This window comes from Hetaerina americana, unplaced genomic scaffold (assembly GCF_022747635.1).
Source record: "Hetaerina americana unplaced genomic scaffold, ioHetAmer1.1.p SCAF_7, whole genome shotgun sequence".
NCBI lineage: Eukaryota > Metazoa > Arthropoda > Insecta > Odonata > Calopterygidae > Hetaerina > Hetaerina americana.
In genome coordinates, this window is record NW_027287316.1 from 25,963,459 (window position 1) to 25,991,386 (window position 27,928).

The 27,928-nt window shown below is 38.3% G+C and overlaps 1 protein-coding gene across 1 annotated transcript; it reads left to right on the forward strand.

Annotated features, from left to right (window-relative positions):
• Positions 1-76: 76 nt before the first annotated feature.
• Positions 77-27,677, forward strand: LOC139696589 (uncharacterized). The gene is made up of 4 exons (XM_071595393.1): positions 77-175; positions 371-503; positions 1,686-1,856; positions 27,529-27,677. Exons 1-4 carry the CDS (start codon positions 77-79, stop codon positions 27,675-27,677), a joined length of 552 nt encoding a protein of 183 aa, XP_071451494.1.
• The last annotated feature ends 251 nt before the right edge of the window (positions 27,678-27,928 follow it).

Sequence of the window (27,928 nt, forward strand, 5' to 3'; positions counted from 1 at the left end):
CAACCACACTCAAATTATAGCCGCACGATGTTTTTTATTAAGGTCCAAGCCGGCCCTTGGATTCCTGGCGGGCGCAATGGCTGGTCTGCTGGGCCACACAGCAACCTACCCGCTTGATGTGGCCAGGACCACCATGGCAGTCTCCAGCCCCAAGGAGTACAGAAATCTCTCTGAGGTAACCAGAAATGTTTCAGGGCTTCAGAAATAATATATGGTGTGAACGAAATTCGAAAAATAAATTCATTCGGTAATAAAAAATCATAGACTAAAGAAACGTAATACTTATGCGGTGGAATGACGTTAAGGAAAACACACGCCCACATCTTCTTAATTTATAATTTTAAAATTCATTTATTTTCTATTGCAACAGACCATTCGAGGAACCATTAAGAAAGAAGGAATACGCGGCCTCTACGCCGGGTATTCCGCATCGCTCATTGGTGTAGTCCCCAATGCAGCAATACGCTTCGGAATGTATGGCCTGCTTAAAGAGGTGTATGCCGGTAAGATATTTATGAAAGAAAAATCTTTTTCTTAGGATTAATTATTCGACAAACCTATGCTTAATATTTCTTCTTTTCAAACACTTATCTTACTTAAGCGATCAAAGATTTTTTAGAGTATGGAAGAACGCTCTTTGATGATGTAGTTTCAATTCAAAAACATTATTAAAGTAGAACTGGAAATAGAGAAGCCTGATCCCAACCATGTGCACGATTCAGCCTGGAGATTGTTAGGGTAGCAAGTAGTGATGGAGATAAGGAAGTGCGGATACGTGGCGAACGCAGGGCAAATAGGGGGAGTAGTTAGACTTGACATAACATTTCACATTATTGACGCTAAACATTTATTGGGCAAGTCGTCCAAAGGAATGCAATCCCTACTAAAAAAACATTTTGATTTGGATAGGAACAAATAGAATCAATTTAATTAAAGTAATTCATTTAAATACTGAAACAGCATGCTGAAGAAGTTGAAATCATTGCTTGGGAAATACATTCACACGCAATCAGAGAATTCAAGACCTACGAAAGAAAATCATCCTAAAGAATAAAAAAAATTAATTAGAAAGGTGGAACTTGCAACCAACCCATCCAGCTGCTCGTTCTTTCTGCCACATTACAATCAGTAAAAACAAAATGGAAGACAATCACATAAATTAGTTTTCATAAAGACCAATCGTTATTGAACAATCAAACAAAAGAAGTACCTTATTTGCTGTAAGAAGGCGAGTTTCTGTGTACATGTAAGATTCGAAAACAAACTTTCAATGCAGGAGTGCATGCGTGTTCGTTGTTATAGCACCTTATGCCGGAGGTTCGATCAAATACCTTCTGTAATTAAATAATTAGATACGGATAATATTTTAGAATAATCACGCGTGATATTGGTTTGTGACGCACGGTTATTATTAACCGTAGTGTACATTGAAGAATCGCGTTTGCAAACTTACGGAAGTTAACGTTGGATTTCGTTTATGGGCAAAAAAAATGTGTGACTACCACTATGAACCCCCAACTGTCACCACAACCTCCCCACCGCACATCCAAGATAATGGTGCACAGTGCCACCACTGATCTGTCAGGTTCATTTCATTCGGTTCATTTCTAAACTCTTGTGCCTTTAAAGAAATTATCTTCAGTAGATGCCTGGCGCATTAATATATCGTGGTTCCATTTCAACAGAGCGCAAGGGTACTGAGTTAAACCCCTTAGAGCAAGGTGTTTGCGGTGCCGTGTCCGGAGCGACGGCTATGCTGCTCACCTACCCTCTGGAGGTAGTCCGAAGACACCAACAAATGGCTGCTCTTACGGACGGAAAGAAGAAAAGCTTCCTTGATACAATCAAGACGATACGTATGTAAGTGACATAATTTTTTAAGTATTGCTCTGACGAATCTCCACCTATGCCTTACCACAGACGTGTACATCACTCTATGCACAATAAAACTACCATTTTTCGAGTCTTTGATTAGACATCATGCCATTGCAAGCTTTTGAAAATAATCACCCATAATTTATTTCGAGCACAACCCTACAGAATCAATTCAGTAATCCCATGTTACCTTACTCCTTTCTTCGCCCTGCAGGAAGGGGGGGACCTGGAGAGGCCTCTATAAAGGGGTCTCGATAAGCTGTCTGATTGGGCCTCTGCAGGCAGGCCTAGCCTTCGCGGGGTTCGAGATTGCTAAAAAATTCATGCAACCAAGAGTACCCTGAGGTAAAGTAACTTATCTAAACTTATTGTAATATGCTGGTTCGATCCTATTAAATATATTGTGTTTTACCGATAATAAATAAAGATTCAAGAAAATTCCATCCATGAAACAAAATGGCAGTCTCTTTAGAAAATAAGTCCAAAAATCACTGACACTGTCTTCATGCTATTTTTGAATAACGGTTATGTAGTTTCCTTGTGCTCACAACAATTTTTATAAAGTCGAACTATGCTCAACAAGCCTCAAGTGCCTTACAATAACACTATTTCTACTCTCAAATAGTATCGAAGGCCGCCCACGCTCAGTTTTTTCTAGTGATGACCATTCTTGGGAAGTTTATGGCCATCTTTCCTGTCCTTTCTTCGAAAAGAACCAGACTACCTCGTTTCTTTCTGCTTTGACCAACATATTTTTCATATCATAGCTATTTTAATATGAACTTCGAGTACCATTATTATACGCGTCATTGCTCCTGCCCTCAAATATTTCAATCTCTAGAACTTCTAAATTACTTTTCACGCATTCACTCAAAGTCCACCTGTATGCCGAATAAGCCCCTTTGCTCTCGATCAATATATGCAGGATTGTCTAATTCTAATCCTCAGACTTTACTTCTTTCACAAATAATCCCAAACCTGAAACACTGCTGTAGTTTAAGTCGCATTCACGCTATATACAATTGTGAATAACGGACGCCAACCACTAAGATATTATTCCTGCCTCATTTACTCCTTGAGGAATCGTTTATATCCTGCCATAATCCCCAATCCATTCCTGATATTAGCCTTTTTAAAAATTACCTGTATCTTCCTCCTACGAAGATATGCTGTTACCATTTTATCGAGATTTGATTATCCCGCTGGCGCGAGATCTGTTACTGAACATCTGCAATGAGAAAGAGAATATTGTCACATGCCTAAAAAATACGTAAATACCTCCAAATAGATCAAGTTATTAAATAATTCTGCATAATGGTTACATTTTGATAGTATTTTTTTAACTTTGGTTGTTTAATGGCATTATTCAAATATTAACACTGGTTTTTCCGTGAACCGACACGTTTTCGTCCTTGAAACTTGTGTCCGAAACAGCTTCAGCAGGAAGGACGTGGTGGCGTTTCTGTTGAAGACCGCCCGGGAACACGGACTCAGAGGTCTATGGCGGGGGAATACCAAACCATTGCGAGGATCGTCCCTTCATCGGGGATTGCGTTCCCCGAAAATGACTTGTTTAAACACTTGTTGAAGGTGGACCGGAAGGAGGACGAAGAGTAAGTGAACTACCTCCCTTTTCAAAGAAAACATGAAAGTACTCATATATCCCCGTAACTTCACTTGTCACTTGAAACAAATTGAAAGTGGAAAAATTAGCCAGAGGGGAAAGGAAAGACTGTCAGGAGACTGTGTACATTTTCCGATACATTCATTTAGCAGATATAGATAAAAGAAAGACATTCGAATGATTTTAGGTAATGGTTTTGGACCAATTTGTGTTTAGGTAATTTTTCCCAAGAACAGAAAGATAATAACACAGGAACAAATTAAAGTCGCTAAGTTAAGAATAATAAAAACATGATCGTTCGACAGTTGTTTTGAGCGGTGCAGAAACTTACTTCATTTTTTTGGGAAGGCGACTGCATTTAACATTGTACTCCTGGAACTTTGATCGAAAACGGAATTTTGAAAGAAAACAAATGAGAACTCATATCAAGCATTGAGATCAGTTGGAAATTTGGCAGAGATGAATGTCGGCGAGTTGTACTTATAGGTCCGACCACATGGTGCCTGGATACAGAAGGAATTACAGAGTTGTATTTATAGTGCCGGTTTGTACCTCAATACGGAAACGTTAGAAGTCAGTACAGTTTAGCTTTTGCCCATTCCAAAAAAACATTAAAAGGTTGATTTGAAAATGAAAATCATTGAATACTACACCCAAAATAAAGTATGTTACTCCTTAAGAAGAACAGCATTTTATTTTTAATTCGGTCATCATAAATTTAAAATATTTTGAAAAATCCTTAAAATCCATGGCCTTACTTTCACGTCACAATTCATGGACATAATGATACACAATCTGTTTTATTTATATCAGAGGATAATCGAATTTCAATGCATGATTATTGATCATGTCCTACTATTTATACTCTAACATTTCATGATTTATTTGAAAGATTATAATAAAGCCTTTGAATGGAAAAAGTAACACCCACGCTCCCAATATCGCCCGAATTAAAGCCGAATTATAATTATAATATAGTTCCAAGCCAGCCCGTGGATTCCTGGCAAGCGCAATGGCGCGTATGCTGGCCCACACAGCAACCCACCCACTTGATGTGGCCAGGACCAGGATGGTAGTGTCCAGCCACAAACGTTTTGGAAACCTCTCACAGGTAACAGATATAATTAGGACCTTCAAAAATAACGGAAATTACTAAAGGAATTTGTGATATCAATGAATTTGGAAAAACTTCCTTGAAGCATATATTTATTCAAATAATGGGTATTCTACACAGTAACACTTTGAATAAAAAGAATTCTTTGAAAACCCTTCGCCCTCACGAGTAAATTTAGTTGTAAAAATACTTGATCACAAAATTCCTCTTGATGATATATCAGCAAATGAAAAGGTAGCCAAGCCATTGAATAAAATTAGTTGAGCCAATGCACAAACAATCATCCAAATATTGAAGCAAAGCCAATTTCAACGCAACAGTCTCGTGAGCCGCCTTTTATCATTAATTACATTTCAGGAAATTACATTGACTAATATGATTCATAATGACAAAATAGGAGCCAAAGAAATATTATTTCACCCTCAACTGACTAGACCAGTATTATAAATCGCTTAATTCGAGAGGAGCTTATTTCGCCGCCGAGTGTTTGGTTTATCTTTAAAAAACGGTAAACGTGCATGTGCCGACCGAGGACAAAAACTCCCTACGCGCCATTTTCGAATTCGCGCTCGCTTATTATATGTATTGCATTTGTACCATATATGAAAACTACAAATTTTATATAAAAAAATGAATAGTATTAATATTTTCAGTTGACTGAAATAAAAGTACTACATATTACACTTACAAGTAAAAATATTTTGTTTTAATGTTCTTCATATTGTTAATAGTAATTTTGTTTTAAAAAAGCAATTACTCAAAGATCGAATCCACGTCTTAACATTGACTCATATGCGTTCAATTTATTCAATGTGTATTACATTTTAATATGGCAATATTTAATATTTAAACCTTCATTGTCGAAACAGAATGCCATTAAATGGCTCATCAAAGAAGATATGTGGACAGTAGCAGTTCTTCTGCGACGGACGGAGCTTCGTCAATGAACTGAATTTACAATTTCGTGGAAATGACGCTAACGTTATAAGGGCAGAATCTGTGATGACTGTGTTTATTTCCAAGTCGATTGCATTGACGCGCAACATAGGTCGCCGTGATATTCATTACTTAATTCTCTGCATAAGCTAGAGGAGCAAGGTGGTATGGGTAATGATGATCTCAGAGTCCTTCGTGACCACAGAGCCACCATGCATAAAAATAGGACGCAGCGACTTGAAGGATCTTCCATTTTTTGGGAATTCCTGACTGGGAGATAAATCCGTTTGCAGACATTGAGGAAGTTGATGTATTTGAGGAAGAATCGATTGGACTAAAAAATGACGTTGAATTGATTCCCAAGTTTAAGATTGAATATCAAGAGTTATGTTTACAGATGGATGTCTCCGATTGTTATCCTGCATTATGGATAGTGGTCAAAAGACTGTATCTTGCGTTCGCAACTTAATATTTGTTGGAACGTGGTTTTAGTGCAGTCATTAAGCTTATTTCCAAGGAGAGATAAAGAATTCAGTTTTGTGAACGCGGTGAAACCCATCTAAGTTTTCTTTTTTCATTAGTTGAAAATGTTCATCATATATATCCGCTTGATTCAACTACAAAAATGGCTTGTAACCTTGTAAAAAAGGATTTCTTAAAATTATTCGTTTCGATAATTTATATTTATGTGAAAAGTATATTTTCACCTAATTTCCTATCATTGCGAAATAATTGTATTGCATTAATATGATGTGAAACCCATAAATCTATTGGATTCTTGATAAACATTTCATTTGTACTTTTTTCAATGTTCCTCATTTGATGCCTGCCGTGAGTCACAGTCACAAAACCTGCAGTGAGTTCAGCTATAAATTCAGAGAAGCGCTGAGAATGTTAAAAAAAGGTTGCAGTCCGATTTGAAAAAGAGTTCGAAGGGCAAAGACGTAATTTCCAAAGATGCATTTCAACGGAAACTATAACAATGACGCGTTAAAACATTAATAATTGTGCTAAAAGACTAACACTACTTCAAAACTAAAATATCTCGAGTTTACCTACAGATATATCCCAAGACATTCCAGTCTACCATAAGAAATATACATGGTAAACGCCTGACTGAATATTCGTTAAAGGGATGATTAGGCGAATTAGTCACAGACAGATTAAATGAGCAAATATTTTCAGCTAGTTTTCCCAAAGCGTCGATTAATTAGATATATTGCAGCAAGCAACAATTATCCTAAACCACTCGGTGAACATGAGAATCGTTTACATTCCATATCTCTACCATCGATTTCATCAGAAGTATTAAAACATTACTGTAAATAATCTTATGAACTTTCTTGAGGGCAAAAAAGGCAATAATCTATCAACGAAACATTATAAATTGTTAGCCTTTGATTCCTCCCATCGTTCTATTTACGGATATTCATTGTTAACGTAGTCATAGAAGAAAACGAAGCCGAATGTTTGATATAAATATGCTATTCTGAAAACCATTAGGGTATACTAATGAGATCCGAGGAAACGTGGCAGTGCTCGACATTTTAAATTAAAACTGTTTATTCTCGCAAGAAGGGTAAAGAGCTAGATTACGGTACACACGCGAAACTAGCCTCTCTTGAACAAGAAAGGGTACGAAATACAATAATTACCGTAAATGACAAGCAAGAGTTGAAAGTCAACCAGTGTAAAAGAAAAGAATGCGAATTATATGCATTCGTATAATTATTTATTAAAATTATTCAGAACTCATCTCCATATGAAAAAATTGTTCGAAATAGAGGACTGACCCTCCATATTTAGGGTGGTAAGCTTCCTTATCAATGCTACCAAATACGAATAAAGAAAAATCAGAAACCATTTGGAGACATTGAACGTTTGTTTTGTGTCTCCCTCGATTTGCTTCTTTCACCTTGGAATCCAAATAAACTAATTTCAAGTAAATGTAATCGTGTATAGATTTCAACCTTGAGGTATTGAGAATCGAAAAAACATTTGCGTTTCCTTAAAAGACACGAGATCCTGTACCGCTAATTTGAATTTCATACTCCGGAGGTTCGGTTCTCTGCGTTTGCGGTCAAGCCACCCTTGGAACGAGGCAAGAGACTATTCCCGACTGGAACGTTAACAGTATTCACTTGATTTGTCAATCAATTACTTATAGATCCCGTTAAATTACTTTGCCTTGTATACTGACTGCGTTTAAATATTACAATTGTTTTTCTTCAAAAACTACAGGACAGGCGTTGGCGCGATTTTCATTGAGGTAGGTCTATACTTATGAAGTAAACATGATATTTAATATCATAAGTTTTAATGAAGGAGGAAGATTTATTTTCCTCACTGAAACACTGACAATTTTGATCAAATTTTGAACTGACTGAACGATGCTAGGATTTGAGAACTTTCATAGTTTGACGGTTAATCACACATATTCTTACATACGCCAACAATGAGTTAAACAAATTATTCATTGTGCTAATATGTCAGTGTTAAGTGTTACCAATCATTTTGAATTGGCTAGTGTAACAACGTTTTGATGCAGAATGTGGTTATGTCAATTGCTTGCTTTTAATTGCTGGTAATTATTCGAATCCTCAATTCAAGTGGTTGACCATCACATTTCGATACACTCTGTCCACCAAAATAAAAATAACACATACCAAGAAGCTGCGGCAAATGCCACGACATTAACTTTAACTTTAACTGAAATTGTTACATTATAAGTATATAAGTTGGCAGAGGGTGTTATTCATTGTCATAGGCTACACAAAGCATAAATATGCATAGTCTTAATTCCTAATATATTGAATAGTCCTAATATATTTCTAACCTATAATGCATATAATTCAAACCGCCACTTCTTACTAATGCACCATGACCGACTCAGGGAATTCAATTTGGGTAACCTATTCATCAAATTCGATGGAAAAAAGGTAGCGGAGAGGAAAACAAAGGAGTGCGAGGATGCAGTGCAAATTTTCAGATACATTCAATCAGCAGCGATAGATGCAATTAAGGCGTGTGAACGAGTTTCGGTAATGGTTTTGGACCAATTTGTGTCCGACGCGTTTGTCCCGGGGACACAAAATTGACAACACGCGAACAATTCAAGGGCACTAAGATGACATTAACTATAACAAGTTCGTTTGACAATTATTTTGAACGATGCAGACTTATACCACATTTTTATGGAAGAAGACTGCATGTATCATTCTACTCTTGCCACTTTGATCGACGAGGGAATTTTGAAAGAAGATTAGGAGGGAACGAATGGGAAAAACACGCCTTATTGAAACATTGGGGTGAGTTGGGAATTTCGCAGAGATGAATGTGAGCGAGTTTTTTTTATAGGTCCGTCCACTTGGTGCCTGGATACAGAAAGATAAGAAGTCAGTACAGTTCAGCTTTTGCCCATTCGGAAACTACATTAAACTGTAGATTTCAAAATAAAAATACATACAATCTACACCCAAATTAAAATACTTAAGAAAAATTAATCTGAGGTACAATATCAAACATATTTTGGTGTCAGTATGTAACGTGAGCGAGTTTTTTTTATAGGTCCGTCCACTTGACGTTGCTAGGACCAGGATGGCAGTCTCCAGCCCCAAGGAGTACAGAAATCTCTCTGAGGTAACCAGAAATATTTCATGCCGTCAAATATAATTTATGGCATAAAAAGAATTTGTAAATCAATGCTTTTCGTTATACAAATTCATAGACTTAAAAATCGTAATCATAACAATGTACAATGAAACTAACAGAAAACACACACCCATTATCTGCTTATTTTATAAGTTTAATATGCACTTATTTTCTATTGCAACAGACCATTCGCGGAACCATTAAAAAAGAAGGATTCCGGGGCCTCTTTTCAGGGTATCATGCATCGCTCATCGGTGTAGTTCCCAAAGAAACAATCCGTTTTGGAATGTATTACCTGCTTAAAGGGGCGTAAGCTGGTATGATATTTCCATAAGAGACATCTTTTTCTTACGATTATTATTCAACACACCTATGCCTAATATTTCTTCTTTTCAAACACTTATTTCATTGAAACGGTCAAAGGATTTGAGGTTTACGGAAGGGTTTATAGATTTGTAGTTAAGAAATAGTTTCAAAGATAAAGAAGTGCGGAAAAGTGGTGAACGCAGGGCAACTAAAGGGGAGCTGTTAGACGGGACCTATCATACCACTTATATTTACTAACGTTCAACATTAAATGGGCTAGTCGCGCAATGGAATGCTATCCCTGCTGAAAAAAACGAGTTTTAGGCATAATTATTTTAGGGATATTATTAAAACAAGAATCAATTATAGACCATAAGAAACACGATAATGATCCATGAATTAAGGAGGCAAACACTGAATGAAGTCAAAAGGTACCCCTATTTGAATTTGTTTGAAAAAGAGCCAAAATATTACGAGGACTCTTAAAAAATTAATGAAATAGTTTTTTAAATAACATACTTTTACTATGATTAAACATTTTATGGGCCTTCTCAATGCAGACCCCTTTCAATTGAAGGCAAATGTCCACATTTGATCAAAGTTTCAATACATAGGTTAAACATAATTATTTATGGGAACTGAATGCAAACGAAATGGTTTAACAACCTTCACCAGAATTCAAAACAAGTTACGCTCCTTTCAAAAGGTTGTCTCTTTATGTTGATCCTGTTATGTTTGGACGTGAATCATCGTATTGCAACATTCAACCTATCCAGATGGGGTTTGGCGATTGAATTGTTTTGAATTATTATGTTATATACTCTACTTTACTTCATTCAGAGGTGTCCGACTTCTCTTGTTTAATTCCACCGGATTGAAAAATGAAACCCAAGGTTACTTTTCTTTATTGCCTACCTTCTCTCAATCTCAAAGCCCTTTAAACTTTTTTAAACGTTGCAAAATGAATGAGTAGAATATCAGAAGACGAAGGAAACTATCATTTAGGTAGAAAAGGGACTGAGAATCTCATAACAATACTGGTGATATTTACGTAGAAATATATAATAAGGAATAAACTACCGGGTATTCGATTAATTATAGGACATAATAACAGACTCTCCTTAAAAGAAATATTTGATAAAAAAAGATGATTTAATTGAAAGAATAGCATTAAGGTACATCTACAATATAACTGCCAAGCCACCACAATGGCGTGTGGCGGGGGGTGTTAGGTCACCAGCCTTCAAAGGCAACAAAACCAAATTCAAAACCAACACATATGTAACCTAATAAATAATTTCACCTTAGTATGCAGTAAGAAATTCATCCAATAACGTGCCAGCTAGAATTTGAAAAGCAAGAAGGCGAAATTCCACTACCACATGAACATGCAGCATTCAACCGTCTCCACCCCAAGGAAACATGCAGGGAATGTGATCCAACGCTGCAGGTAGCGGGAGGGTGTCCCAACAGAGCGAGACGAGGGATGGAAGGGGAATCTTAAAAACAGAAAAGGCAGAGCAAATAATACTGTAAAGAGCCCTACATTGTGTAATGGCATTCTAATGCATTGTTGCGGAAAGAAAGAGTTTCGACAAAAAACAGACGAGGTTGGTGAAAGTTCATGCAATTGAGTAGAACTAATTATTCCCTAGCCGCTGAGGGTGGCAAGTTGAGTATTCAAATATATATAACCCTATAGTTGCTATCCCATATTGTCTTTGAAGAGAAGGAGTCCTTGAGTCTGCTAGTTCTGGCGTCTATTTCCCGACTACCCACTAGCTCTAGGGCAACTCCAGCTACTTTATAAACAAATCCCGTTGATTTACTACCGTACATTTATTAAGATTTAATGAAAATCCCCATTTTGAATATCATTTAGTTATGCTATCTAGATCCCGTTCTAGAATTAAACGATTCTCATACCCAGATGTCTCTCGATGAATCACCGTGGCATCCGCAAACATCCTAAACTTACTTTTCACTGCCCGGTTCAAATCGTTAACAAAAATCAAAGAAAGCAACGAAACGCTTCCCTGAAGTACCCCCGAGGTCACTTCCTTCGCCGTCGGAACTAGCGCCGTCAAGGACTACTGTCTGTTCCCACTTTGATCGAGTCTTCAACCCAATTTATTGCGCCCTTGCTTATACCTGCGACCTTTAATTTATGTATAAGTTTACCTTTTGGGGATTGGGGAACCTCATCAAATGCTTTTTGATGATTAGCATTTCCATGATGATGATGTGCAGCATCGAAACCATTGCCCTGAAATATTAAATCCTTTTGGTGGAAATGTTGTGTTTCTTTTTAGCCTCATAATGAGTGAGCGGGTGATAAGACGGATTCAGAAAAACCCGCCCCGAAGGAGCGGGTTTTTCTGAATCCGTCTTATCACCTAAAAAGTTAAATTTATCAAAGTATCTAGTTATGAAACTGATGATTATATACTTCAAAATTTTACAACATACAAAAGTGGGAGAAATGGGTTTTTAATAATTGAAGAAATAGCATTAAGAAATCCTTCCTGTCACAACTTTTAAAAACAAGCGTTATTCGCGCGGTCTTCAAAATCTGAGGGACTTTGCACTCTGTGAGGAATTTATTAAATATAACTTCGAGGTGCGGTGCAATTTTAGGAGCTAAATGTTTTATCACTTTAACGGTATATTTTCGGGACCCAGGGAAATTTTGCCTATTATCTCATCGAGCAATTTGACAATTCTTGTTCGTCCGCTCTTATTTTTGCCTTGCGATCAGTATGTATTGTTTATATGCGATACACGGTAGCAACATCGTTCGTAATAACACTTTAAAAGAATGCATTTAGAATGTCAGGTTTTCCGTCACTATGAGTGTAACGAAATTGATACACTTGCATAAGCCAGCAACGGTTTGCGTACCCGCTTTTACTTTCCTAATATTTGACCAGAATATTTTGGGGTCATTTTAAACTACTCGCAAATTACTGTACGTTTAAAGTCTTGTAAGGAGCTACGTAATTGTGTTTTTGTTTCAATTATAGAAAATCTAGAATGGCTCTATATTTATTTATCAAATGGAACCTTTTGGAGATGGGAATAGGAACGGCCGATTCAGTGTGCACATGGGGCTCGAGGTGTGTCCTTGATCGCCCAGCCACTTTTACCATTCGGACAAATCTCTTTTGCCATATTGGCTTGGCGGACTCCTATAGTTCCAAAGGATAAAATACCTAGCAAATACGAATATTTGTTCTAATAACACAATTAAATAGATATTCTTCGACAATGTCCGATTTTCAGAAGATTAATTTGAGTTTGCTAATATCAGGCAATGATTTAATAATTTCAAGTTTGATGCGTGCCGTTTCTCGAGAGTGGGTGAGGTTGGGTTTAAGAACAAAAATATAACTGAAGAAATAAACAACCTATTTCACAAGTATAAAAAAGTGAAAACGATTGTAGAAATGGAGAAGAAAACCTATAAGCCAAAACACAACAAAGCGGGGATCAACAGGCTGAGAGAATAATATGGTAGAAGAAAGTGAGTTGAATTCAAAAACATAATAATTAAACTTTATAAAAAAGGACAAATCAATCGGAACAGCTAGAGATATAAAAATGATGACCATGGGTTAAGGATGAGAAAATCAGGAATATGGAAAACCGGTCGATAATTGAACAAATAAATAAACTAGAAAGAAGAATTAAGCTTACCTAAAAAAGTGAAAGATAATCCATTTAAGATGAAATAAAGGAAGTATGAATTATATGGATCAATAAAATGGATTTTAGATGAATTGTAAAATCAATTGACAATTTTGTAATACAGGAAAGCATGCGTGTTTGTTCACACCTTTCGCCAGAGATTCAATCAAAAACCTTCCGGAAATGCTCAATTAGAATTGTTTAATATCTATGGACCTTCCCACGTGATATTGGTTTGTGACACACTGTTATTATAAACCGTATGGTACACTAAAAAATCGTATTTCTAATTTCACGGAAGTTATAATTAAATTAAAAGAGACCTCTATAAAGGGGTTTCCATAAACTGCCTATTTGGGCCTGAGATGCAAAACCAACAGTTGGCTGCTTTTAAGAAGGAGAAGAAGTAAAGTGTTGTTGGTACAACCAAAACCATTTGCATATAGGCTTTACAATCGAATATTGTTTAATATATATCTCAATGCTCATGGCTGTAAGCACATATATTTACCATTTTTACAGTAAGAGGGCGGTTCAATAAGTACCCGTGGTTGACGACAAAGGGCGTTCCTGAGGAAAGTTGACGTTATCATTGTGTGCTGCCATCTATTAAATGGCCGTGAAAAAAATTTCAGACTGATTTATAGGTTAATTTGGATTTGGCAGACGTTCGAGTAAGACGTGTTTCGTGATTTTCACTATGATAGAAAAAGAACAGTATCGTTCGGTAATTCGCTGTTTGCTTTCGGGTGGGAAGAAATGCGAGGAGATAAAAGCAAAGTTGGATGCTGTTTATGAGGACACTTCGCCATCTATGGCCACAGGTAGATATTGGTTCAACGAATTTAAACGTGGGCTAACATCCGTTTTTGATGAGTATCGACCAAGACGCCCGGCAGACGTGGTTACCGGGGAAATCATTCAAAAAGTCCACGTAGCAGAGGCTGTGGATTGGTCGATCGGAACGGTAATTAATATTTCACATGATAAGTTGGCGATGAAAAAATGCTCGGCCCGATGGGTGCCGCGATTGCTTACGGTGGACAACAAGCTGATCCTGCTGTCAACTTTGAAACCTGCATTAACTACGTAATGAATTGCTGCCGCACTGCCCCCGTATACACTCCATCCTGCTCCCTTTGACTTTTTCTTATTCCCTAACATGAAGAAATTGCTGGCAGGAAAAAAATTAGCTCAATGAGGGGAGTTGTCGCCGAGACGGAGGCGTATTTTGGAGGGTTCGACATATCCTATTTTTCGGATTTGTTAAAAAAATGGTCCGAACCTTGGGAGAAAGGCATCTTTCTAAAAGGAGACTATGTTGAAAAAAAAATATTTTTGAAAAAATCGTTTCTACATTTCTTATACTGGTACTTATTGAACCGCCCTTGTATATACATAAATCCAGTGGATATTTTCTTCAAAGTATGCTGCACTATCTTCTTCCCATGGTGTCGAATCCGAAATATACAGGCGTCAAGGTTAGGGAAGCAAAAATTTCCCAGCTCAACAAACGGATCCCCATACCAAAGAACAAGTAGTAGTATTTAATGAAAACTTTACTCAATTTATCTGTGGGCATTAATTCATTTCCATTTAATCGTAAAGAATCCCAACTTTGTAACTTTACCGTAAAAGGAATTTTTTATTGTTTATAATTCAGAACAAAGTCCCATAAAATAGATCCTAGTACCAAAGGCTTTATCATGCCAACCATTTTAGGATTTTAGCACTACGATTAGATTAAGTAGGTGGTGCATGGACATTTTCACACAATAGCTACCGTGAGAGGCTAATAAAAAGTAAACGGCCGGATAAGATACCCACTTCATGGAGTGAAAGCGTTTTTGAAAGTACAAGGAAAAGAATTTCACTTCTCTCACTACATTTTGGCCGGAAAACAAGGCACATCCATCACTTTGCATTGAGCAACTAACGACTCTAAGAACTCTTGAGAAGTCTTCGATCTAACCCAGGATATTATTACCTTCCTGCCCTTCTTTTGCTGTTCATTCTCGTTCACTTTAAAAGCAAATCAGTGTGGAAACCTTCCCGTTTTCAGGATTCGCACCATTTGCAGGACCTCACATTACGTCACTTGAGCCTCAATACTAAAGACCAAATATAGAACGAGATTTCTGTACATACCGTTTCCGTGCTTGAATTACGTCGACGTGAAACCCTGGAGTAATTTCCTTCGCCATCACGCAATTTCATTGCCGAATCGATGCCTGCTGCAGTATACTTTTTCCGGTTTCGCGATGGCCCTTGGTCGCCCACTATGGAAGCAAATCCGATAAAGACCAACGCAGATATACAATACAACAGTATACACAAGAGTGGTGATGTGTAATAGCCTCACGATAATCCAATCGTTTCACACACGTCTTCGAAAGTGAACTCCTAAACAACAACACTGTCTGTGAGCAGAAGACCGACTGAGCGGGGCGAAGAACTATGAAAAAATGGCCTTTTCCTCTCGGGTCAAAATGAGCCTCATGTTTATGTGACTTGGTCGTAAGGTTACACATGATCGTTTTCTACGGCGGATAACTTCCCAGTATATGACATCACTCCCAACTTCAAGGAAAACAAAGTGTACGCTGGTAGACCCTCCCCTTTTTTTCGGCGATCCATTATAAGGTCACGGATGCACCAATTTAACTATTTTGCGAATGGCTACCTCCCTGGAACCCCATTCAACCTGCCTGTTTGATCTACCTTTCACCGAATCTTTAGCCTTCAGCCCTATTCCCCCTCCACCCGAAAGACTCTTCTCCGAAATCCTCATTCTCCCTCATTCCCCGTCCCCCTCAATTTCTCGACCCCTCAATTCTTCTCAACAACTCCCCTCCGACGCGTGAATGCCCCCTCTGGATCGTTGGCTACCGACATGTGGATTTATTTTTCACTCGGTCATTGGCGCGATAAGCCGGGTGGAGTCCTAAGCTATTAATATCTTTCGCGTGGTGAACCACAGAAACTGTCAACGGCGTAGATTTCACCAGCAGAGAGCATCGCCCACTTCATTTAAAAGATTCAGGTGACGTAAATATTTTTCATTTATAGTTAGCAAAGTTTTTAGCTAATTTTATCTTATTCTCATATTTGAAATTCCTTTTTACCTTAGTGCTCAAAAAGAGTTTTTGCGTGAACCTTCAACGGTGATGTATATAGTACTTAGTAAATGTTTCCATTCATTAACATCAGTTGGAATACGTTTATTTTAGTTTCAGGAAGTAATCGCCTAAATGTTTCATTTTATGGGCTGTCTTATGAGGCACGTATGGGAATGAGATTGCATAATTCGTTAAACAGTGAAGTTTGTGCCAATGACTACGAATGAGGTCGTCCGAAGGCACCAATAAATGGCTGCTCTTACGGAGGGCAAGAAGATAAGCTTCCTTGATACAATCAAGACCATTCGTATGTAGATGACATAATTTTTTAAGTATTCCTCCAACGAATCTTCCCCTACGCCTTACCACAGGCGTGTACATCGCTCGATGCAAAATAAAACTATCATTTTTCGAGTCTTTACTTGGACATCATGCCATTGCAAGCCGTTGAAAATAATCACCCATAATGTCTTTCGAGAACTGGCTACAGAGCCAATACAGTAATCTCATGTTACCTTTCTCCTTTCTTCGCCCTGCAGTAAGCAAGGGACTTGGAGAGGCCTCTATAAAGGGGTCTCCATCAGCTGCCTAATTGGGCCTCTGCAGGCAGGAATAGCCTTCGTGGGGTTAGAGATCATCAAGAAATTCATGCAACCAAGATTACCCTGAGGTAATGTAACTTATCTAAAATTATAGTAATATGCTTGCTCGATCCTATTAAACACTTGGTAAATTATATCTTAGGTAATTGAAAATTTGTTCGCCGTTTTAACATTTTTTGTCAGTCATATATGATACAAATATGTTTGCAATGCATTTCCCTTTCTCAAGGTGAAAAACACGAAATATACGGGCGTCAAGATGCAAACAAGAGCCCTTGTTACGGGAAGCCAAAACTCAAGCAGTTCAACACGCCGATTCCCCTGCCAAAGAATATGAAATTAAATTTGGTAAATACATAAAACATTCTACGATGCAGCATAAATTAATTCCCATTAAAGTGTGGTAACCATCAGCTGTGGTAAGAGGAATTTGAGAACTAAAGAATTCGATGGATTAGATACCTATGATATTAAATGGAGTGAAAACGTTTATAAAAGCACAAGAAAAAGAATCGGTACCTGGCAAACCTATCGATGACTTTATTTCTGGTTTGGAATGACTCTTATAAGAATAAAACTGGACAGAGTTCTTCAAACAAATTACGGGAATTCAGTCAATGACGCAATAGTTATATTAGCTCCGAGGGTTTTACATGGTTATGAAGCTGTTTAATTAGAATGCAGAACTTTCATGCAACATCAAATCGTTTATTTTTTCATATTAAACGTTATACTCTCAAGAGATACATTGAATGCTCCTTTTCCATGCCGTTGCAGGGCCTTGCGAGAAATGTATTCCACCCTCCTGCCTCGTTGACACTCGCTCCGAGGAGCGCGTGGAAATTCCCCGGAGGGACCGAAGGGGAATCGCCATGTAAAACAAAAGACAACGAGCCGACTGCGCGGCCTACTCTCCTCGCCATGGAATAGCGCTGCTTCTTGCGAATGCTTGCGATGAGAGCAGATACGCAATGGTGCTTGCCACTATAATAAATGAGAATATTCAATACAATGTTATAAATAATAAATTACTCTTTGCATGGTAAGCTGCACGCATGAGTTCAGAATGCACCTTGAATGATCCAAAGGAATTATCGCCTCGAATTGAAGTGAGAATGAAGGTGATGGATACTGAAAACCATTTCAGCGAAACCTAAGTTCATGGACCATTTGAAGCATTTCGATTATTTACTTTATCCAATCCCTTTCCGCTCTTAAGGATTTCTCTGCACCAATGATTCCATCAACGGACTCATCTTGTGGCGTCGTCAACGGCGCCCCAGAGCTGAACGGGGAGAAGAAGAGCATTGGGTAAAAAACGATAGGAAAAAGACAAATCTAGCCCATTGGTTCCACTCTTTCTTACTGAATAAAAGTGTTCATCTGTGGTCAAAACAACAAATACTTTTGAGTTCACTCACCGGGTCTTATTTCCTCAATGCTCACAAATCATTTATCTCTTCGATGCATTGATTACGTTGTGCACTAAAGCCGAGACTCGGAATTTAAATCGGAAAAATAAGTAAATGCAAACATTTATTCATTATTCATTGTTTCTAAGGTACTAATTATCCACAAAGTTTATCCCTTTTGGTTGACTTTTAGTTGCTTAAGTTCCGTCGGACGAATTATATGAACCTCTTTGAGACTACCGCGACATTCTTGGAAATCATTGAATTTCACCAAATATTTACCAATCCACCATCGGGTATGCAAACATGACGTATTTCTTCGAAAATGATATTATAATAAAACTAAACCTAAGATACCAGGACCAAATTGTCGAATATGGATTTAACAATCATGAAAATACCCGTTCAAAAATAAGACATAACAACACCAAAGGGGAGCGATTATGTTTCGACCAGACGCTATGGTAAGGTCAGATAAAAACGTTCTTGAATTCGACTAAGGCATGCTTTTCCTCGTGTTCTCTCTGCGAAATAGCTCTCCTGAAAGGAGCCCAAAACGAAAATTGCAACTATAATATTCCAACCAGTGACCAAGGCTACTTCATCCATGAACACCTTTTCACTTTGCATATAATTTCTCTCGGCCTGTAAATAAAAATACTATCGCTACATCATAATCCACAAAGATTACTTATTTCGTTCACTACCCGGAGACATTTTCGATGACCAATCAAAAGGATCACAAGTAATTGTGCGCGTTATTTGAAAATTTCAGGAAATTTAATGGACTAATAAGATTAATATCGACAAAATATGTGCCAAGGAAATATTATTTCACCCTCAACTGACTTAACAAGTATTATAAATCGCTTAAATCGAGAGGAGCTTATATCTCCGCCGAGTGTTTGTTTTATATTTAAAAAACTGTAAACGTGCACGTGCGGACCGCGGACAAAAACTCCCTGCGCGCCATTTCGAATTCGCGCTCGCGTGATAAATGTATTGCGTTTGTACCAAATACGAAACGTACGATATTTTTATGAAATAAATAAATTGTATTTTTTGGGCTCCCCCCCTGGGAGGAAAATGAGAATGTATACCGAAAAACAGGCATAGAAAAACTCTCAGATCTCCTACTAACAAGGTGTAAAACATACTATGATAAGTTAAAAGAAAACCCAAATAGGGCCATGACATACACAAAAATAAATAAAATAGGCCCCTATGATAAACATAAGAGACCTAATAATGTCACACTCCAATAATAATACGGAAAATAATTAAATAAATATAAAAAAGGTCAAAAACAACGATGCTGGTGGTGCTCCAGAAAGAAAAAGGAATTATATACTGAGACACAGAGCATAAGCCCAACTAGGCGACCTCTGATAAACAAAGCCGCCTAAAAACGGCAAGGCAATTCGTCGTCGTCGTCGTGTTTATTTCCAATTCGATTTTATTGACGCGCAACATAGGTCGCCGCGAGGTTCATCACTCACTTCCCTAATTAACTTTCTTGTTAGATTAAAAATTCAAATTTTATTCCTAGCTAAAGTTTCACTTTCTTGCGAACCACACTTCCACCTGAGCCATGTTTCTTTCTTCAATGCCATGCTTTTCTTATGTACAATAACTGGTAAAGGTGGGACTTCGCCCATCGGGACGGTTTATACTTGGCCGCTTGTGCAGTAAATGAACATTTGCGCTAGAGGAGCAAGCTGGTATGGGTAATGATGATTTCAGAGTCTTTTGTGACCACATAGCCACCATGCATAAAAATATTACGCAGCGCCTTGAAGGATCTTCTTTTGTTGGGATTCCCAGACTGGGAGATAAATCCGTTTGCAGATATTGAGGAAGAATTAATTTGAGTACAAAATTGCGTTGAAATGACTAAACGTTTAAGAAAAATTATCAAAGGTTATGGTTACAGATGGATGCCTCCGATCGTTATCCTGCATTGTGGATGGTGGTCAAAAAACTCTTTTTTGCGTTTCCAACTTCATTTATGGTGGCACGTGGTTTAAGTGCAGTCATTCAGCTTATTTCCAAGGAGAGATAAAGAATTTAGTTTTGTGAACCCCATCTCAGTGACATTTAAGCGGGCGTTGAAACGCCGGTATCACGTCATCAGGCCCATCCATCCCGTTAAAATTTGTGTGATGTGATGGAAATATATTATTAAATTAGGCAATAGATTAAATGACGTCCATACCATGGAGAACTATTACCAGCAGTCACTTAATTTTTTACTACTTTTAGCAGGAAATATTTGGTTTTTATATTTTCTTAAATTGAAAATGTTCATGTTATTTTTTTTTTTAAGGTAATCTACCGGTTAAGGTAGGTTTTTCGATGGACACAACTACCAAACAAATATTTTGTGACTACTATCAAAACACAACCCTAAATTCTACTCTACACCAGGTCCCTCTTCATCTCTGAGTACTTTCTTCCGCCCTTCATCCCGTCCAACATCCCTATCCTGTTCCTTCCCTTTCCTCTTTTGCCCAACATTCTACCCTCTATCACAGTCTTCAACATCCCACTGCCGGTCAAGACCCCCTTCATCCACTTTTCCTGCCTCCATAGGATTGCTCCCAACAAACCCCTCTCTTCGCCCACCATACCAAGTACTTCCTCATTTGTTTTCTTCTCTGTCCATTTCACCTTCTCCATTCTTCTCCACACCCACATTTCAAAGGCCTCCAGTCTACGTCTATCCTCCTGCTTCAATGACCACGTTTCCGCGCCGTACATAGCTACGCTCCATATCAAAGTTTTTACGAGTCTTTTCTTAACATCCTTACTCAAAGTCCCCGTCATCAACTCCCTCCTCCTCGTGAAAGCCTCTTTGCCTAGCGCAATTCTTCTCCTTACGTCCCTACTACTTTGACCGTGTTGGTCCAAAACACTACCGAGATACGTAAACTGTTCTACCTGCTCTAGTTTTTGCCCTCCTATTTTAATGTTAAGCTTGGCCTTTTTCTTTCTAGAAAATCGCATAACCTTTGTTTTATTAATGTTGATTCTCATCCCATACCTGTCGCACTGAATTTCCAATTCACTCAGCAATGCTTGCAGCCCCTTGGCTGACTGACAAACTAAAGCTTGGTCATCAGCAAACCTAACTGATTTTACGAATTCCCCGCCCACTTTCATTCCTACCTCCAGTTCTTCCCATGCCTCTTTGATCATTTCCTCTGCATACAGGTTGAACAGCAACGGTGATAATGGGCAACCCTGCCTTACACCCCTTCCTAACACTGCCCATCCTGACTGCCCGTTTCCCACCCGCACCTGAGCAGTCTGAGACAAGTACAGGTTGCGGATTAGCCTCCTTTCCCTCCAATCTATTCCTATTTTCTGCAATATACTCATTAGTTTTTCCCAATTCACTCTGTCAAACGCTTTTTCGAAATCTACGAAACAGGCAAATACCTCCTGGTTGTGTTCTATATTCCTCTCGATTAATAATCTCATTACTGCAATGGCATCACGCGTACCTCTCCCCTTCCTAAACCCTAACTGATCATCCCCTAAGTAATCATTTGCCCTACTCTCTATCCGTTTGTTTATGATCCTGAGAACAACTTTAGCTGCGTGGGATATCAAACTAATTGTCCTATAGTCCTCACATGACGTGGCCTTTACCTTTTTCGGAATCGGAACTAAAACTGCTCTCACAAAGTCTTCCGGCCAGATTCCCTCCTCATAAATGCTACGGATCAGCCCATATAGCCTCTTCCTCCCACATTTTCCTAAGCATTTTAAAAGTTCCACGGGAATGTTATCTACCCCCACGGCCTTATTTAGTTTCATCTCCCTTAATGCCCTTTCTATCTCATTGTCTAGTATGCCTGGACCTAAGCTGTCTTCCTCTACGTCATTTTCTTTTTCAATGTCTAACTGTGTTGGTCTCAGTTCTTTACTATACAGTTCTTCTATATACTCCTTCCATCTCTCTTGGATCTTTCCTGCGTCAACTATTACCTTACCCGCCTTATCTCTAACTATTAGCATAGCTCTTCCTTTCTTACTTCCCGATAACGATTTAACTTTGCTGTACAGCGCACCGATTTCACCCTTCCTCTGGAGACTTTCCATATCCTCGCACTGCGTCTTCCACCATGCGTCTTTTGCCTTATTTGTTGCCCGCCTCAATTTATTGTTCAATTCTTTGTACTTCATTTTGCCTAATTCTGTATTTATGTTCTTCCATTTTCGCCGCTCATCCATCTTTGTAATCATCTCATCCGTGATCCATGGTTTCCTAGTCCTTTTAGCGTTAACGGTTCCAATAGTGTCTTTTGCGGCTTTAGACAACCCTTTTTTGATCATTTCCCATTTTTCTTCGATAGTAATAAGCCCTTTACCATCCTCCATTATTTTCTCTACCGCCTGTTTGTATTCCTTCCTTTTCAACCCATTTAATGCTTCTACATTCCATTTTCTAACTCGCCGTCCCTGCCTTATCTTTTTGAAACGTACACTACATTTCATAACAACTAAATTGTGGTCTGAGTCCGCATCCGCTCCCGGAAAGCTGTGGGAATTTATCACACTATTCCTAAACCTGTGTCTAACCAGGATATAATTAAGCTGATATCTTCCTGAGTCACCTGGCATTTTCCATGTATACCTGCGTCTTTTGTGGTGTCTAAACCAAGTGTTGGTGATGACTAACCCCTGTCTCCTGCAGAACTCAACTGCTTTCTCCCCGCGGTCATTCCTCGTGCCTAAACCGTAGTCGCCCACCTCATCACCATCTCTTCCTTCGCCTACCGTCGCATTCCAATCCCCCATCACTATCAAATGTATCCCTGCAGGAACACACGCGATCATGTCCTCTAACTGATCGTATATCTTATCGACCTCTTCTTCCTTATGGTTGCTCGGTGGCATGTATACCTGAATAATAACTAAGTTCGTCGGTTCTGCTTTTATCTCCACTAGTAGTATTCTATCCGTTACCTGCTCTATGTTGACTACGCTTCTTCCTACGTCTTCATTTAATACTATGGCAACCCCTCGTTGGCTCTCGTCCCCACCGCTGTATATTATTCTATACTTATCACTTCAGTAATCCCCGCTATCTTTCCATCTCACCTCGCATAGACCTAAAATATCTATATTTCCCCTTTCCATCTCTCGCTTAACATTCTCCAATTTCCCTGTCCTCATCATTGTCCTAACATTCCACGTTCCTATTCTAACTAATTTTGTCTTCTTCTCCTGCGTCTTCTGTCCTGCTGCTGCTGGTTTTCCCTTGCAAGGGTTTCGTGGGATGACGACCGCGGAAGCCTTGCCTCCCCCGCTGCCGGGCACGACACACGGTCGATTGGGCCGAGCCCCGTGGTTGCCAGGACTCAAATTATCTCTATTGTCCATCATATTTTTCTAGGGAATGATAATTGAGGTGGTTTCCCGTTGCCTTCCTCAATAGTGTTTTTAACGTGACACCATCACTTACTGGCCGCCCCACTGGGGTCAGACGCCATTGCAGCCGCCTCACTGAGGAACAGACGCTGCGTGGACTACCTTTCGTCTGGCTCCTAACCTTCGACCTATCTGGCATGGGTGACCCTACCAGGAGCAATAATTATTACTCCCGCCAGCACAGCTCTAGGGGTCATCGGAACGCACAAGCCCTTCCACCACGTCAAGGTTGTAGTCCGGGGAGGGGTTCATGTTATATAATTCCTTAATTTTGGTTAAAAAATTACATGCACACTTAAGGAAAAATATTTCTTAAAATTACTGGTTTCAATAATTTATATTTATGTAAAAAGCATATTCCCAACTAATTTCCAACCAACGGGTATTCATTCTATTGAATTAATATGATGAGAAAACCAAACATCTATTGGATTCTGAATTAACATTTCATTAGTAATTTTTTCTAAGTTCCTCATTTGGCTATTTTGTCACATTATTTTGATTATTATTTTAAAGCTATCGATTGAGGGTAGTTGAGTATTGGTTTGAGGATCCAAGGGTGGTTCCAAAATGTCTGGGAAACACTGATTTAAACTAAAGAAAGATATCTCTGGCGAAAAATGTAATCAGATCACATATGATTATTGAAATTACCGAAGGGAATGTCAAAAGGAATTTCGGAAAGCGTAGCGAATTAAAACGTTCAGCTGAAATATAAAACCAGAACCAAAAAGCAAAATCGTCCTCTTTCAAACAATTTCAGAAAAATACGCCCTCAGTAAATTCAGCTATAAAGTCAGAGAGGCGTTGAGAATGTAAAAAAGGTTGCAGTCCAATTTGGTAAAGAGTTCAAAGGGGAAAGGCGCAGCTTTTATGATTGCATTTAAAGAGAAACTATAACAATTTCGTGGTAAAACATTACGCATTCTACTCAAAGACTAACACTCCTTTAAAACTAAAATATCCTGAGTGTATATTGAGAAAAATCCAAAGACATTCCAGTCTTACGCAGGGAATGTACAGGGTAAACGCCTGAGTAAATATTAATTAAAGGGATGATTAAGCCAACCAGCCACAGGCATTATATTTGAGCAAATCATTTCAGCTATTTTCCTTAAAGCGTCGATGATTAAGATATATTACAGCAACCAACAATTATCCTAAACCACTCGGTGAACATGAGAATCATTTACAGTCCATATCTTCAGCATCGATTTCATCAGAAGTACGAAACAAATTACTGTTAATAACCTTATGAGCAGGAAGGTAATAATCTATCATCGAAACATAATGAATTATTAGCATTTCATTATATACAATGTCCTATTTTCGAAGATTCATTGTTACCATAGTCGTTGATGATTCGATGCGATGTAATGGATATGCCCTCTGTTAAAGCCAACCTTAATTGCAACAAGTGATATTGTTCGTAGAAACCTTTTAACAACGTATAATTATCATGAGCCATTTTGAGTCATTGAGCAATTTCTTTGTTTCTCACTCGAGTTCTTATTTCACCTAGGACACCAAATAAACTAGTTTGATGAACATACTCCGAAGGTACGGTTCTCTGCGTTTGTGAGTCAAGCCACCCTTGGTTCAACGCACAAGACTATTACCAACTTCCACGTTAAAGGTATTTACTTGATTTGTTAATTTATTTAAATTTAATATTATTCCTATTGTTTCTCACTCGAGTTGCTTATTTCACCTTGGAAATCAAATAAACTAGTTTCATGAGCATGTAATTGTGTATAGATTTCGACCTTGAGGAATTGAGATTCGAAAAAACATTGGCACTTTCTTAAAAGACGAGGGATCCTGTACCGCTAATTTCAAGTTCATACTCCGGAGGTGCGGTTCTCCGCGTTTGAAAGTCCAGACACCCTGGGTTCGAGGCAAGAGACTAGACGAGACGAGTTTTGGAATATGGCATAGACTGTTTGTATTAAAAAACTAAGGGACGGGTGTTGGCGCGATTGACATTGACGTAGGTGTTTACTTATAAAGAAAACGTGATATTTAATTTTCAAGTTTTAATGAAGAGGGAAGAGTTATTTTCCTCACTGAGACACAATGTTGATCACATTTTGAACTGATTGGACGATTCTAGGATTTGAGAACTTCCATAGTTTTATCGTTAATCACACACATTCTTATATACGCCATCAATGCGCTTAACAAATGATTCATTGTGCTAATATGTCAGTGTTAAGTGTTATCAATCAATTTGAATTGGATAGTGAAATAGAACTTTTTGGTGTAGAATGCGATTATGTCACTTGGAGGCTTTTTATGTCTGATCATTATTCGACTCCTCTATTCAAAAGGTTGACCATTTCATTGCGATAGACTCTTTCGACCAAAACAAGAACAAGACATACCAAAAGACGGAGAGACTTGCCGCGACAGTAACTTCTCACGGAGTCATAGGAGATTTATTCATTACAATGCAAGAAAATCAGATTGTATAAATCATTCAAAAATCCCGTTCAAGGCAAATACTTTTTACACTCTGAAATTGTTGCATTATAAGTAACTCAGTTGGCAGCGGGTGTTTTTTATTGCCATGCGCTACACAAAGCATAAATATGGATAGTCCTATTTCTCCTTAATATTCAATCAAAAATAAATGGTCACTATCCATACTAAAAAGAAAGACTCGTACTTTTCCACAGATTTTATTATACGGTACAACGCGTTTCACCGACTTACGGCATCATCAGGTACCTGACACTGTACCTGATGATGCCGCAAGTCGGTGAAACGCGTTGTACAATAAGATCTGTGGAAAAGTACGTGTCTTTATTTTTAGTATGGATATTAAATACTTCCACGAAGTGAAGCCTGAAACAATAGAATATATTCGCAAAGCTAGCATGGAAATGATCATTAGTTAGCCTTTTAACCAGTTTTGCCAGAATTAAGAGAGAACTCATCCATTTTTTTTTAAATTCAAAAACAGTTGAAAAAAAGTGTTTTGTCCTTAAAAAAAGTGTTCCTGGCTGTATCTTTATCGTCCGCCGTCGCCAAAACTGCTTGTGGCGCCATAGATTTGGTAAAAATCAACTAACAGGTACGCATGATCACTAGTTAGATCACTGGATAATTTTACCGGAATAAAGGGAAAACTCATCTATTTAGTATCAAATTTTCACACACCTATTTTTTATCCTCTCGTCGTAAATAGCCATACCAGAAAGAACTCGTTTTTATTTTCCTTGTCAAACACACTTTTTTAACCATTACTGTTCTAATGCCTCCTTTCCACACTCTTAATGTACACATTCTGGCTCCATTCCTTCATATTTCCGTCCCCAAAACTTTTAATTTACTTTTCACGTGTTCACTCAAAGTCCACCTCTTTGCCGAACAAGCCCCTGTGCCCTCGACAACTCTTAGCACTATTGTCTTTATCTTATCCTCAGATTATAATTAATTCCAAATAATCCCAAACCTGAAATATTCCTGTATTCTACGTCATATTCAACCAACGTACATTTGTGAGAAACAGAGATTAAACACAGAACAAGTCTTCCAACCTCAAATAATCCCTGCCTAAGATCGATATCCTGATAATCTCTCATGGAAAAGAGAATAATGTCGCTTGCCTAAAAAAACATAAGAACTGAAAAAAAGATGACATTTTTTCCAAAACAACTCAGCATAATGGTTAAATTTTTAGAATTGGTGTGTTCATGGCACATTTTCAATATAAATACTCGATATTCCGTGAGCCGACACGTTTTTTTTCTTGAAACAGGTTTTCGACAGGATCTTCGCCATGAAGAACTTGGTGGCGTTTTTGTTGAAGACCGCCCGGGAACGCAGCCTCCGACCTCTATGGCGGGGGAATACAGCGACTATGGCAAGGATGGTGCCGTCATCCTGCATTGCCTTGGCGGCAAATGACGTGATCAAAAACTTGCTGAAAGAGGACAGGCAGCCGGAGAAAGAGTAAGCGGACGATCCCGTTGTTCAAAGAAAATATTAAAGTACTCAGAAATCCCCGTAACTTCACTGCTAATGCCCGAATATATTTCCAATTTACAATGCAAAGAATTCAAAGCGCAACTTCTTACTAATGCACCATAACCGATCCAGGGAATTCAAATTCCTATTAAATAATTCAATTCGGAACAATTAGCGGAGAGGAAAATAAA

Bases quoted from the DNA above. Each gene is read 5' to 3' on its own strand.
- LOC139696589 (XM_071595393.1), top strand. From the start codon at position 77: ATGGCTGGTCTGCTGGGCCACACAGCAACCTACCCGCTTGATGTGGCC. The intron at 176-370 runs GTAACCAGAAAT...CTATTGCAACAG, and splicing joins AGTACAGAAATCTCTCTGAG to ACCATTCGAGGAACCATTAA. The intron at 504-1,685 runs GTAAGATATTTA...CCATTTCAACAG, and splicing joins GCTTAAAGAGGTGTATGCCG to AGCGCAAGGGTACTGAGTTA.